Here is a 13,534-nt window from a genome sequence, read left to right as displayed (position 1 = left end):
CAACATGAACAAAGCATCCACATATTCTACTCCTGAGAATCGGGTTCTTCCAAACAGGAGTCACAAGCCTTTCTCCCTGTTCCACACAAAGGGCAAAGTATACAAGAAGAACCGGGGAGTCAAAATAACTAAGAACATTTTATACAAACTATTCTCTTGAAGAACAAGAGAGGCAGACAGGAAGGTGGGAACTTTAGGGAGGAAAATGAACGCAATCCTTATGACAGCAAGAAGTTGTTGAACTAAAGGGGAGAGGAGGGTGTGCCACCTGCATGTCCGAGTGTCTCGTCGAGTTGGAGACAATGCCTTTGATAGAGCAAGACTGGATGAGGAAAGGTGTCTGAGACTAAGGGCTGTCTCCGAAGTTGCGAGGTAAAAACAAGAGATTTTATGTTGGTGGAGGGTGGGGCTGGGAAGATGCCTCAGTAGTTAAGAGTGCTTACTGCTCTTCCAGGAGACTCAGGTTCAATTCCCAGTGCCACCTAGAAGCTCACAGCTGACTGTAATTTCAGAGGCAAGGGGTTTGACACCCTCTCCTGTCCTCCTTAAGCACCAATCAAGTATGTGGTGCAGACAGACAGATAGGCAGACAGAGGAGGGGGGCAGGCAAAACGCTCATACATATAAAAATAAATTAAAATAAGAGAGAGAGGTGATTTGGTTTTTCTGTTGGAAAAGGGAGAAGATGAACAGGGGTGATACGTGGAAGACTGGGCTACACTTGTGAGGGGTAGTCACTAACAACCCTGCTTGGGAAGGGAGAAACAGTGTCCCATGCCGAGACAGAGACACCGCTGCCAAAACAGATACCACTGGAAACTTCACAAGCATCTTCTTAAAGAACGTGGGGATAGAGGAGTCTTTGAGAGCTGTGTGAAGAGGAAGCTGCATGCAGACATCCAAGCCTGCAGAAGGGGAAACTGACAGGCAAGTCTGGGGGTTCCTGTTTGCGGATTACAGACGGGAGCAGATAAGAGTTTCTGGGAGAGACTGGCCACCCTTGCACATTTTCCAAGGCCGTTTGAAAAGTTGGTGACAATAATCTGAAAACTCAGTTAACACCTCAATCACCTTAAGCCAAGAGTTGGGTTTGGCTAGTATCTCAGTCCCTTCAGTATCTTAATCTGTTTTCTCTCTTCCCTGAAGGTAATTTTTGCTCTCAACTGAATTAAAATTTTATTGCTATTATTACGTTGTTGTTATTGCTATTGTATTTATCTGGGGATGGGAGAGTGTCTCACATACCATGACACATACATGGAAGCCACAAAAGAACTTACAGGAATCAGACCTCTTTTCCCTTCGTGTGAGTCCCAGGAATCGAACTCAGGTCATCAAGCTTGGCAGCACATGCCGTTTAACTGGCCTTCTACTGGGTTTTAGTTCATTCTTCTTCATCTTTTCTCTGTGTGTAGGGCTGAAGACTCTCCTACACTATCTATTAGCATCTTCCCTTTACATAACTTTCTCCACATTTTAAACTCTGTGCCTTGTTTTATAATTGAGATTAGCTCTCCTCGCCCCCCTCCCCACACACTGTTCTCATTTCTCTAGTTCAGTCTGTTCTCTTTAGGTAACTTGCTGTTTCTGTTTTTTCCAACTTAAATTTGAATCTAAACCCTCCTTTTCTGCCCTTTCTGCATATTCTGTTTTAGCATCCTTTCATGTCATGGGAAGTCTTGTTCACCGTGGGCAAAGAAGGAGATCCCCCTGCCAAGTCCTCCTCAAAGGGCTTCTCCAAGAGTTTTATCAATTTCAGTTGTACTCGTCATACCCAACCAAGGGGAAAGTAGCTAAAGGGGATCGATCCTCCTCAGTACTGTACCCAAAATGGTGATATTAGGATCCCATGTCATTGAAATCTGTATCAGTGGGGTTGGAGAGATGACACAGTGGTTAAGATCAGTGACTATTCTTCCAGAGGTCCAGAGTTCAATTCCCAGCACCCACATGGTGGCTCACAACTCCAGTTCCAGAGGATCTGACACCCTCATGAAGACAACATGCAGGCAAAACATCAGAGCACATAAAATAAAATAAATTGATTTAAAAAGAAGAAATACATACTACCTTATGTATTTGCCTCCTCCACTCATTTGTAAAGAAGGTTTATGGGGCATTAAAGAGAGAAAAGAACATGAAAGACAGTTGGTAATGATGTGAATTCATATCTGATGTGAACAGGCGGGACTCTGAGAGAGTATCAAGTCACTGCCTATGAGTGGGCATGCTTGCATCTCCAAGATTTGCCAACGTCTGTGAGCAGCTCTCCTGGCCCCATCTCCTTTTCCCATCTCCAGCACCATCTTCCCACACTGCTGTCTCTACACCATGCATCTGTTTATGGAGCTTATTGAGGTGGCATTCTCTTGCTGATTGCTGGCCTATCTTTCCATTTCTGTCTTCCCTCTCGTCATCTATTTTTATAGATTTTACACATCTCGCCTAATGCTACATTTCATTGCTCCTGTGTGATCTCTAGCAAATATGGTTAAATTTTTCACTTTCTTATCAGGCTCCATCCCGAGAACACATTCGTGTGACATATGGTAACATTTTAACCTAGGATGGACCACGTTAAGACAGACATCACATAGGCTGATGTGACCAGTGAGTGAGCGACACAATAACAGTGTCAGCGCAATAAAGAACTCATTTTATGGCACATTTCTCAAAGATTCATCCCCATCATTAAGTGACACGTGGCTATATATTAAGCCAGGTTGATTCAGATAAACTCAAGTCTGCTTAAGAATCTCCTGTTCTTGCCTCTAATCTTCATTTTTATGACTTTGTACCCTTTAATTACCCAAAAGCTCTTCTATTCAGAGACTCACCCTCCTTCTCTTCTTGTCTCCCACGGGGGACAGCAACCACAAGCTGAACAAAATTGTGTGTGTGTGCGCGCGCGCGCGTTGGGAATGGTGAGGCAAGAAGGGTGAAGACAGGAAACAGCATCAGTGAGGTAATTTGCAATCTAAGAACATATTCACCTTCTGCAACAACTGCTGGCAGTCTGGGCCTCTCATCAGCATCTCTTCCATTTATCCTCCGAGGAGTCCTGTGATTGCTGGACACTGAAGAGAAACATGGCAATGACCGAATCAGACAGCGATGAGGCAGAGACCTCCAAGCACTCTTGCAGAGCGCTGGCCCTCAGCACCTCACCTGAGATCCTCGCCCCCACCCACCTAGAGCCTTGCTCTGTCTCTTTCCTCTCTGCTCACCCCTCTTACTTTCTTCTTGTTTTTTGATCCCCCATGTTGTTCTTCTACAATATAAAGCATCACACATGCTCAGTCCTTTTCTTCCTCGTTGATCTCAATGCTCTATCACATCTTCCTTTCATCTTTGAGCTTCCTTTGACCCTAGAGCTTTAATCTCCATGTGACAGGCTCCAATTCTATCATCTCTCTGCTTCACCTTTGTATCAGGCCCAGCACACTCCTCATGTCCTTCCAGATCTCCCATGAGAACCATGTTCAGGAATCCTAGCAACCCCATAATCCTGCCAGCCTCACACAACATTACCACAGTGTGTCCGGAGGGATGCTAGCCCTTTGCTCAGGCTTGACTTTGGCCTGACCAAGTTACATGTCTAAGCATTCACTTAACATACAAAATGGAATGAAGCAGAATTTGCCCTCTTGATTTGCAAGCTTGTGGAGATAAATGAATGGATTTGTGGAAACTCCTTGAATAACCATTCAATCTAAAACCATGATTTTGGCAATCTAGCTTGCTTAAGGCTTGAGTGGGTGCTGAACCTTGGTTGGGCTGCTGTTTCCTCACAGAGGAGGTAATAGAAGCAGACATGAACCAGTGAGAAGGGGAAAAAGCAATTAGGAATCTGAATTGTAAGCCAAGCTGCATCTCACAATTCTATATTCAGGTGCATACTGGACTCTTGTGTTTCTGGCAACCTTCTAGGCCCTTTGGTACCCTGGAAAGTTAGAGACAGTAGTGGGAAGGTAGCAATCATGGTTTGTATCTCCTCAAAAGTGTCAAAGGATAGTGAAAGCCAATTCCAGGTTTAAAAAAAGGCAGAAAACATTTTAACAAGTGACAGAGCTATGTCAAGAAAGGCAGGGGCTTTCTGTAGAAAAAAGGAGGGAGAGAGGGAGGGAGGGAGGAGGGAGGGAGGGAGGGAGGGAGGGAAGGAGGGAGGAGAAAAGTCAACATCTTTCAAGAATGCAGAGAAGAAGAAAAGGGGGGGAATGCAAGTAGAGAGGGAATAGAGAGGCTTTGCTTGAATTGAGTCAAGGAAGACACTCTGGTTACAGAGAAACTTCCTCGTCCTGAAGGGGGAGCAGCGTTTCCCCAGGAAGGATGGGTTGGGTGAAATGAAAGACTGCTCTCTGAAAGGCAACACAGGAAGTGGTGCCCGTGACCCTCAGGTAGCCCGTGAGAAGTGAAAGACCAACTCCGGACCTTAAAGAGCTGCATCAAGGTGACCAACTGATACAGATGGAGAGACAGGACCCAGAAGACATGAGGGGAAAAGGGAAAGACACCCACGAAATGTAGAAATATTCTTAGCAACGAGTCTGATGAGGGTGTACCTTCTGAAAAGTCCTTTAGTGGTAGGGGAGCTGGAAAGCTGAGGCCACAGGGGACCAGTGGGAGCTACAGAGCCTGTTCTCTACCCAGGACCTGCTGACTTCACATTCATGTGACATGCCAGCCCCTCAGTTCTAAAAACCCACCTTCTTTTCATACTCTAAGTTGGCACAGAGTGTCCTCTCTGGTGCCTAGGTCCAAGAGGGGTTTCCCTTGTGATCTCTCTGTTCACCAAAGAAGGAAGTTGATGTAGGACTCCACTGGATGGTAAATTTTCTGATACAAGGAACACATTTTGATTGTTGGGCATGTCTGCAAGCATCAGAGAGCCCGCTCCTTTATAAGGAAGTTCACCATTCACAGTGTGTCTTAATAGTATGAAGCTCAGGTTCATATGAACACTTATCCGTGTGTTACATGGCTTATGTGTAAGCTCCTGACTACATGGGCCATGTGTATTTCCTACCTTACCCCTGTGTTTGGCATGTCACAGTCCCTCAGTAAATTCTATGTTAAGTATCAATGAAAAACTGAATGAGTGATTGAATGAATGAATGAAATTGTCTCGAACTCCCGGAAGCAGGTGAGAGCTATAGTTACCATTTGGGAAGTTTCTTAGAGTCTCCTTTAAATCTGGGTAGGCCTTCAGATGCGTTTTGCTGAATATCACTTCCATAAGCGACGGGCTAAACTCATTCTGTAGGTCACTGAGGATGTCATACGCCACTCTTTCCACCGGGATCAGGTTTTCACAACTTTGCTGATAATTCTTAAAAATATTAAAGGAAGAATTATGTTACAATGGATTTATGAATTTATAAGAGAGGCTTAGAGTGGGTTCAAACGCCATTCTATTTCTTGTGAAGTGTCTGAGTTTTGCATTGATCAGACGACATCTTACATGTCCTCTCTGTAATGACAGACCTGTGCTTATCCGAGAGCAGCTCTGGTGCTGACACACAATTGACAGGAAAGAGTAGCTCTAAAGAATGATCAAAGGATGTGTCTGTAAGAGCCAGACCAAGATTCTTCACTGCGGCCCTAACAGGCCGTGAGAGGCTGTCTGGGACCAGACAGTAACTCTCCAGAGACTGACCTGGTCTGCAGGGCTCAAGGCAACCAAGTGATCATCCTGGTCACAGGACAAAGACAATGCACAAAGAAGAGAAGGCTTGTCATCATTATCCCCAGGGGACCCCATCACCAACCTTTACTACATTCTAGGGCCTTAGTGGCACCCGAACAACAAGAAGCAAGTATGATTTCTGGTTCTATTCTCATGTGACCCAACTGCCTGCGACTTTCAAAACTCTCAGGCTCCAGGATTTGGAATAAGTAGGCTTTGTAAAGAAGCCCTGCTTGGACGTGTCTACTCTCATTCTAGTTTCTATTGTTACACTGCACAAGTAAACCTGGGGTGCTCTGCCCTTTAGAGCATTCCCACACCCAATACATCCCCTGTCACCATGTACCTCAGCCCTGGTTACTGCAGAGACAGATAGGAATGTTTCCCGTGACGCCCGCTTCTCCTGTCTCCTCTGACTTCCAAGAAGTGAAGGTCCCCACTCCCTTAAGCCTGTTGGCTGCATCCCGATGTTCAGAGGAATACAGAACAGGGCAGGCTGACTGTCAGGGCTGAGTTCCTTCTCCTCACTCACCTGGAACTTCTGCTCAGAGATGTAGCCGCGGTCTCGGAGGCTCATAAGGAAAGGAAAGGGCTTTGTGATGGCACTTGCGATTTCCACCTTATTTTCTCTGAAGAGCTTGAAGATGAGCCAATAGTCAGGTGACTCTTCTTCGCTCAGGTACTCTGAGCTTGCCCTAAGGGATACATTTCATTGTAGAAGTAGAAACTGGTTTACAAGAGGTTACCACTGACTGGATAACTTCTGGTATGAAGGATGGTCCACTAAAAGGAACAATCTGAAGTAACATTGAAACTTTAAACATCTAAAATGGTGGAGCAAGTTGTGATTCTTTGGGTTTTATTTGTGTGAGACCGGCTATCACCTGTAAGTCTGGCTTGCCTGGAATTTGCTAAGTAGACCAGGCTTGCCTCAGAGATTCACCTGCCTCTCCTGAGTGCTGGGATTCAAATCATGCTCCACCATACCCAACACAATGATTAGTATTAATTGTCAACCTGACATACTCTAAAATCATCTGAGATTGTGTGAGTCATAAGGGACTGTCTAGATTAAGGTAGTCTATGGATCCATCAGTCTGGGTGTGTCTTCATTATGCTAATTGCTATGCGAAGACCCTGCCCACTGTGGGCAGCACCAGTTCCTAGGTAGGGGGATCCTGGGCAGCCTTAAATGTCAGGAATAAGTTGAACACTGACAGGCACTCTTGCATTCTCTTCTCTCTGCTCTGGATTATGGGAATCACCAGCTGCTTCAAGTTCCAGCCTAGATTTCCCTGCAATGATGAACTATACACTGGACCTATGAGAGTATAAGTTCCTTCTCCACCAGGTCACTTTGTGTCAGGGTCTCTTATCACAGCCGCAGAAATGAAACAATCCATCGATGGCAGGGTACAGGGAAAACAGCAAAGACTGCTACACCCTCTTCTTCCAGCTCATATGTGAAGACAAAATTGATAAGCGGTTGATCCAAGACTGAGAAAGCGTTCTACTCAAGCATACACTGTGTGGTTCATCCTCTATTGTTCCACATGCTTTCTTCTCTCCTCCTTGCTTCCCACCTCCCTGCAGTGATGGGAGAGGTCTCTCTAACAACTCAGAACCAGCACTTACTAACCATGCTGTCCTCAGCTACAGTGCCTAACATCGCAGGTGGCTGCTGATCTCTGTCCAAAGACAGAGTCCAGGGAGAGGACCTCTAGGGAAGGGAGGCTCAGAAGCCCAACGAGACATGGGAGTTGTTTGTTCATGCTATTGACCCCATTCTGGTGGACAAATGGAAACAAATTATGTTGTATAGTACAATGGCAGAAGCAAGAAAGCTGGGCATAGTACACGGGCCTGTAGTCATGGCATCCCGGAGGCTGAAGCAGAAGGACCATCATGGCCTACATAGTGGTTTACTTTCTTTATAATTTTACTGAGTATTTACACCATCACGGTATTGGTATTGGTATGTAGAGGTCAGAGGACAACTTTTTGGAGTGGAGTGGGCTCTCTCCACTTTTTTACGGGTTCTGGGCATCCAACTCGGGCTGCCTGGTTTGCCTGGGAAGCTCCTTTACCCACTGAGGCATTTGTTAGCCCTGACCTAGTGACTTCGAGGCAGGCCTGAGCTATCTAGCAAGACCCCGTCTCAAATAATGAAAAAAGCAATCAATACCGACCAGCAAATTTCTACTACAAAACAAGTAGCAGAAGGGCTGGTGAGATGGTTCAGTGGACAAAGAGCTTGCGCCTAGTGTAGCGACCTGAGCTCAACCCTGGAACCCACGGGCTAGAAGAGGAGAACCAGCTCCTGCAAGTGGGGGAGGGAGACAAACTATGACCCGAGTATGAAGAGGCCACGATGAGACCCAGTATTTTGTACGCTAACCTAAATAATCAATTAAAAACAAAAGTAAAAAAAGGGCGCATCTTTCTTTTTGCCTTTTGCTTACTTTAGAAATTTATCATGTTTTTGAAAATTTCATACATGAATGCTGTATTTATATAATTTCTACTTCTCCCTTTCCCCCCTCAGATCCCCCAATGCTTTCCTTCTTCACTCCCCTTCAAATACCTTCTTTAATTATTATTACACATTACACACACACAGACACACACACACATATACACAAATACATATACAGAGATAGGTAGATGTTGGACAGACAGACAGACAGGCAGGCAGGCAGACAGGCAGACAGATAGATGATAGAATCTGCTGAGTTCTTGTAGTGTTGCTCTTATGCATATGAGTTTAGGGCTGACCACTAGGGACTGGACAACCTAACAGAATTGGGTTATCCCTGGAGGATACTGGTTGATTCTCTCTTTCTCAGCAGCCCTCAGTTCCCTGTAGCTCTTCATCTAGGGGTGGGGCCTTGTGAGAGCCCCTCCCCCATCCACACCAGCACATCAACTGGTGCTGTCACAGAGGGTACAACTTTTTATTTAATGTCACCTAAATGCTAAAGCATTGCGAATGGTGACTTTCGGGGTGTAGTCTGAGCAATCCTGACACTGCTCAAGGCTTCTTCAGATGTCACAGACTAATACTGAAAGACCACCTGCCCTTTATCTCTTTCCTCCTCCTGAAAGTATCCAGTGGGCTTCTCAGAGGTTCCCTGGGCTACAGCATCACAGCAGATTAGACACAGATGTAACCAGGGAAGGCTGGGAACCTTGCCTAAGCAGGAGAGTAAAAGCATTTGCAAGAAGGTAAAGCAAGGTTAGATCCTCTCCTTTATTGTTATTTTAGAAAATATTGTTATTTTCCATAAAAATACCTTACTTGTGATAGTGATAGGTCTGTTGCTACTACTTTTAAGGATAAATATTCTAAAAGTCTGAAGTTTATAACTAATGCTAACTCACATTAGATTTAACCCAGAAAACTAGCTTTAGACATTCCCCATAATTTTTAAGGGAAAAAAAGGGTGTGGTTATGCACACCTCTAATCCCAGCACTTCAGGGGTGAAGACAGGAGGTTCACCATGAATTCAAGGCCAGCCTGGTCTACATAGTGAATTCCAGGCTAGTCAGGGCTATACGACAAACACAAAGGATATCAAAGATATCCAATATCAAAAAACTTCAGAAGCATTATGTTTCACAAAGAGTCTATATTCCACATGTAATAATATAACAAAACTATACAATAATTTTTATCTTAAACTTAGGGAAGTTGTGTGTGTGTGTGTGTGTGTGTGTGTGTGTGTAAATGTGTGTATGTGCTCATGTATATGAGCCTGGTGTTGAGGATCCAGGTGCTCTCACCTTTTTTTTTTTTTTTTTTTTTTGAGACAAGGTCATTCACTGAAACTGAATATCATTAATTTAGCCAGATTAGCTGGCCAGTGAACTTCAGAGATCCAACTGTGTCCACTGCCCTAATTCTGGAGTTAAAAACACACACCACCATATCCAGATTTTATGTGAGTTCTAGGGATCTGAACTCAGCTCCTCGTAAGAGAACTGGAGGAAAACCAGGAATTAGAGCTGAATTATTTCACAGAAGGTAAATTAAAACAGTACAGTTTCACATTGGATGCTGCGACCAAACTAGAGAAATGCAGCAAATTAATCAGAAACCCAAGAGTGCCACAGTGTCAAAACTAAACTACAAATGCCACAAAGCAATGAGCAGTGAAGAAAATAGACTGTTTAGCAAAAACAAAGAGCCGTAAGATACAAAGGTTTCTCCAAAAATCATTCTCAAAAGGATGCCCAGAAGAAATCTCCAGTACTGGAAAAAAAAGAAAAACAAAACAAGACAAAAAATAACAAAAAAAAAAAAAAAAAAAAAACCAAAAACGAATTGATGAAGGAAATCAAGGAAAAAAGAATCATAAAGTGCTGTTAACTAAAGCCAAAAGGCCCAAAAAGAAAGTGCAGTGATATTTTGTTTGTGCTTTAATAAACAAAGCTTGCCTAGAGATAAGAGTGCAGAACTAAGCCACTAGAGGCCAGGCAGTGGTGGTTCACTCCTTTAATCCCAGGAGTCCGGAGGCAGAGGCAGAGGGCTCTCTGCTAGTTCAGGCCACCCTGGGCTACACAAGATTAAGCCAGTCTAAGAGAAGCAGAGCCAGGCGGTGGTGGCTCACACCTTTAACCTCAGTACTTGAAAGTCACATGCCTTTAATCCCAGCACTAGGGCAATAGAGACAGAAAGGGATATGGCTAGGCAGAGAGAGGAATATAAAGTGGGAGGAGACAGGAGAGTGGATGTAGTCAGAGGACCCTGTCTGGGGACAGAGGTAAAAGGTGTCTCTAGTGGCTAGCTGCACTGATTCTCTGATCTCTCAGCTTTCACCCCCCTACTATCTGAATCCAGGTTTTTATTGGGAACAATTAGAGTTGTTGCTACAAAAAAGGAAGGCTGAAAAAAGTAAAATGAAAGCATTTATAAACATGGTAGATGTTACCCTGTGTTCATAATCAGTCTAAATGTGAATGGTCTAAATATAACCATTGAAAACAGAATACATTTGAAAACTGCCACAAATGTTGTAAATAAAATAGAGCCATTTTAGGGGCTGTTGAGATGGCCCAGTAGATAAAGGCCCTGCACCAGGTCTAAGCGAGGACCTGAGTTTGACCCCAAAGGCCTACATGGTGTAAGGAGAGAACCAGCTCCCACAAGTTGTCCTCTGATCTCAATATATACACTGTGTATACAATATACGCACTTGCACACATACAGTAAAGGAATGTAATTTCAAAAAAAACACAACCCTATGGGTGTAGACAGGTAAAAATGTCGCCCTTCCTTCTTCCCCGAAGTTATAAAAAATTAAAGCTGAGATGCACCAAAGACAGTGGCTTGTGTATAACTTTAAATGTATAACGTTAAATGTATGTATCAAAAGCTAAGAGAGGTGTATATGAATATCTTCTGAAGAATCAGGAAAATAATAAAAACAATTTCATCCCAAATGAAAACAAAAGATATAATAAAATTAAAATAAGTTAGCATTATCCTTACATCAAAGTGGTGTGATTATATATCACACCAAAAACTACTCCTTTGGAAAGATCGATAATGTTATCTTTATCTTTTTAAATTATATCTCTAGTCAGGTTAACAAGGAAAAAACAAACAAGACACAAGCTATGAATTCTTCAGACATCGAAAAGGCAGCAGAGATGAGCTAGAGCAGTCATCCCTGTATCTGCAGATTGGATGACAGCAGCAACAAAAATGACCAAATGTATTTAAAAACAGAAACTACCAAAATTCACGCTCTGAGAGGCATGTCACCAAAACACACTTGTAGTAAAGAAACTGAACCAGTAATTTATACCACCCCAAGAGACAGCAGTCTGTTGGCATCACTATTGGACTTGACCAAGTTTCATCGAAGAAGCGATGCTTTCTTAGAACTTTTGCAGGACCAGAAGTAGCCTTGACTGAGTCCCTGTTAGAGGACAATTAGCTCCATACACTTTTGTCTTAATTCTTCTATTTTCCTTTTCAGTTATGTATATGTGTGTCTGTCTCGATGTGTGTCTGTCTCGATGTGTGTCTCCTGCATGGAAGCAAAGTGCCTGTGGAGGACTTAAGGAGATGTCTGGTCTCCTGGAGCTGGAGTCAGAGGCAGCTGGAAGCCCCAGGATGGGTGCTGGGGACCCAACCCATGCCCACTAATAGAGCATTATGAACTCTTAACCACTGGGTCATCTCTCCAGTTCCCCCCCCCCTCTCTCTGTGTGTGTGTGTGTGTGTGTGTGTGTGTGTGTGTGTAAGGTAATTTCGATCCATTTCTAATCACTATGTAACCAGCACAGATTTTTAAAACATAGTTAAAGGTGTAAAGGCAACACCCATTCCCTACCTGCTTGGTTTTTATCACCTTTCCCTTCCTCCATGTCCGTGATGGAACTTCTGAACCGACCTAAGCCACACAGGAGGACTCAGAGTGAGCTGACCCCTCACTCAGACTGAGAAAATCTTGGCACCAGAAGGAATTAGGTTTTCACATTTTCTAAGTGATCATTTTTGGACAAAGTTATCTTTTAGAATGATAATTAGGGAGAGATGAGAGGTCAGAGCCCCTATGAGCCAGCCACTCCCACAGGAGCTCCCAGAAGTCCACACAGTGTCAGTCCAGTTATGTGACAGGAGCAAGGAAATGAAGTGAGGTGAGTTGAGGTGGCTACAGGACTCTCCAATAGCTAGCCAACAGCAGTGATAACTGCTTGTCCCAGTTCTTAATCTCTTTGTGATCTCATTGTCTCAAGCTCCCATGGACCCATGGACCCAGCCTGGGAGGCCCTCGTAACACATACAAACATCAGTCTTAGCAGAGACACAGGACAAGGAGAGGGGAAAGGACTTACCTGCTACTGGATCCATTGTCCCCTCCTGCCATCCCCTACACAGCCCCAAAGGTGCCCTGAGCCTAGGAGTGTACCACCTCTGAGCCTCTCGTACGTTCAGAGAGAACTCTTTCCAGGTCCTTTAAAGAGGAAGAAAAAGAAAGTGAAACTGCTCAGCTGTGACTTACGTGGCTGCATTCATATGCGGCCTTCCAGGGCCATGCCCTCTCATGCACTCCCCCTCCCTTCTCTGCCTCTGCCCAGTCTCTTCCCCAGACTCAAGGAGCAAAGACAACTCAAGTTTCTAGAAAGCTGAGATTTCTTTTTCACTCCAAGGAAAGGTGAGAGAGTCTGTCAGCTCAGGGCTCAGAGCTGTCTGAGGAGAGATGGCTGCGGAAAATGGGAAGGAAGTGGCTCCTTTGTCCTTAGCTGGGGTGGTGCCTGGAAGGACAAGGAAGAGTAAGTTGTCCACAATCTCGCAGACCTGTGGCTGTACTGGCAACCCTAGTGAGCCAGAGCTGTAGAGTTAGACCTGATATTCGAGCCCCAGGCTTGGGAAAAGTCAGAAGGTGTGGCCTCCTAAAGTTCTTGGAGCTTCTGAATGTAGCCAGAAGCAAGAAAGCCCTCTCCCCTGCCTCCTCCAAACAAGGGCAGTGTCAAGAATCCAGGCAGAATAGGTTGTTCAAGTGTGTCCTTGACAGCTGGGCAACAAAGAGCTTCACCAATTTCACCCAGGTCTTAAAAACCAGAGATTTCTTGTAGGATGCAGAACGAGTTCATAGCTAGGGCTATAGCCCCTCAAGAACAGGAGAGATCTGAAGGATGGGTGCATTACATTTATTCTGTACAACTTTATCACTTACGCCTAAGACTCCTTCTGTAAGTTAGAAAACTAGTTTCAAGTGGAAAGGTAACGAAAGAGGAGTAAGGGACAGTGGCAGTGCATGAGCTCGAGAGGCAGAGGCAGGCAGAGCTCTGTGAGTTCAAGGCCAGCCTGGTCTACAGAGTGAGTTCCAGGACAG

At 44.5% G+C, this 13,534-nt stretch overlaps 1 protein-coding gene across 6 annotated transcripts in view; it reads right to left on the bottom strand.

The window, feature by feature from the left end:
* The window catches only part of LOC119821523 (nuclear body protein SP140-like), a 78,879-nt gene extending 66,046 nt beyond the window's left edge, over window positions 1-12,833 (bottom strand). Inside the window, exons 1-4 of one of the 6 annotated variants that reach the window (XM_038340595.1) lie at window positions 12,534-12,833; window positions 6,219-6,381; window positions 5,161-5,329; window positions 2,994-3,077 (exon numbers count right to left, since the gene is read on the bottom strand). In XM_038340595.1, coding sequence (XP_038196523.1) covers window positions 2,994-3,077; window positions 5,161-5,329; window positions 6,219-6,381; window positions 12,534-12,565 — 448 coding nt within the window. In that variant the 5' untranslated portion in view covers window positions 12,566-12,833. The remainder of the gene's footprint in view (window positions 1-2,993; window positions 3,078-5,160; window positions 5,330-6,218; window positions 6,382-12,533) is intronic. The other 5 variants (XM_038340592.1, XM_038340591.1, XM_038340594.1 and 2 more) reach the window with 5 other exon arrangements.
* Window positions 12,834-13,534: the final 701 nt, after the last annotated feature.

This window comes from Arvicola amphibius, chromosome 8 (genome assembly GCF_903992535.2).
Source record: "Arvicola amphibius chromosome 8, mArvAmp1.2, whole genome shotgun sequence".
Classification (NCBI taxonomy): domain Eukaryota; kingdom Metazoa; phylum Chordata; class Mammalia; order Rodentia; family Cricetidae; genus Arvicola; species Arvicola amphibius.
Note: the sequence above shows the minus strand (reverse complement) of the source record. Positions and strands in the feature narration are given on the sequence as shown.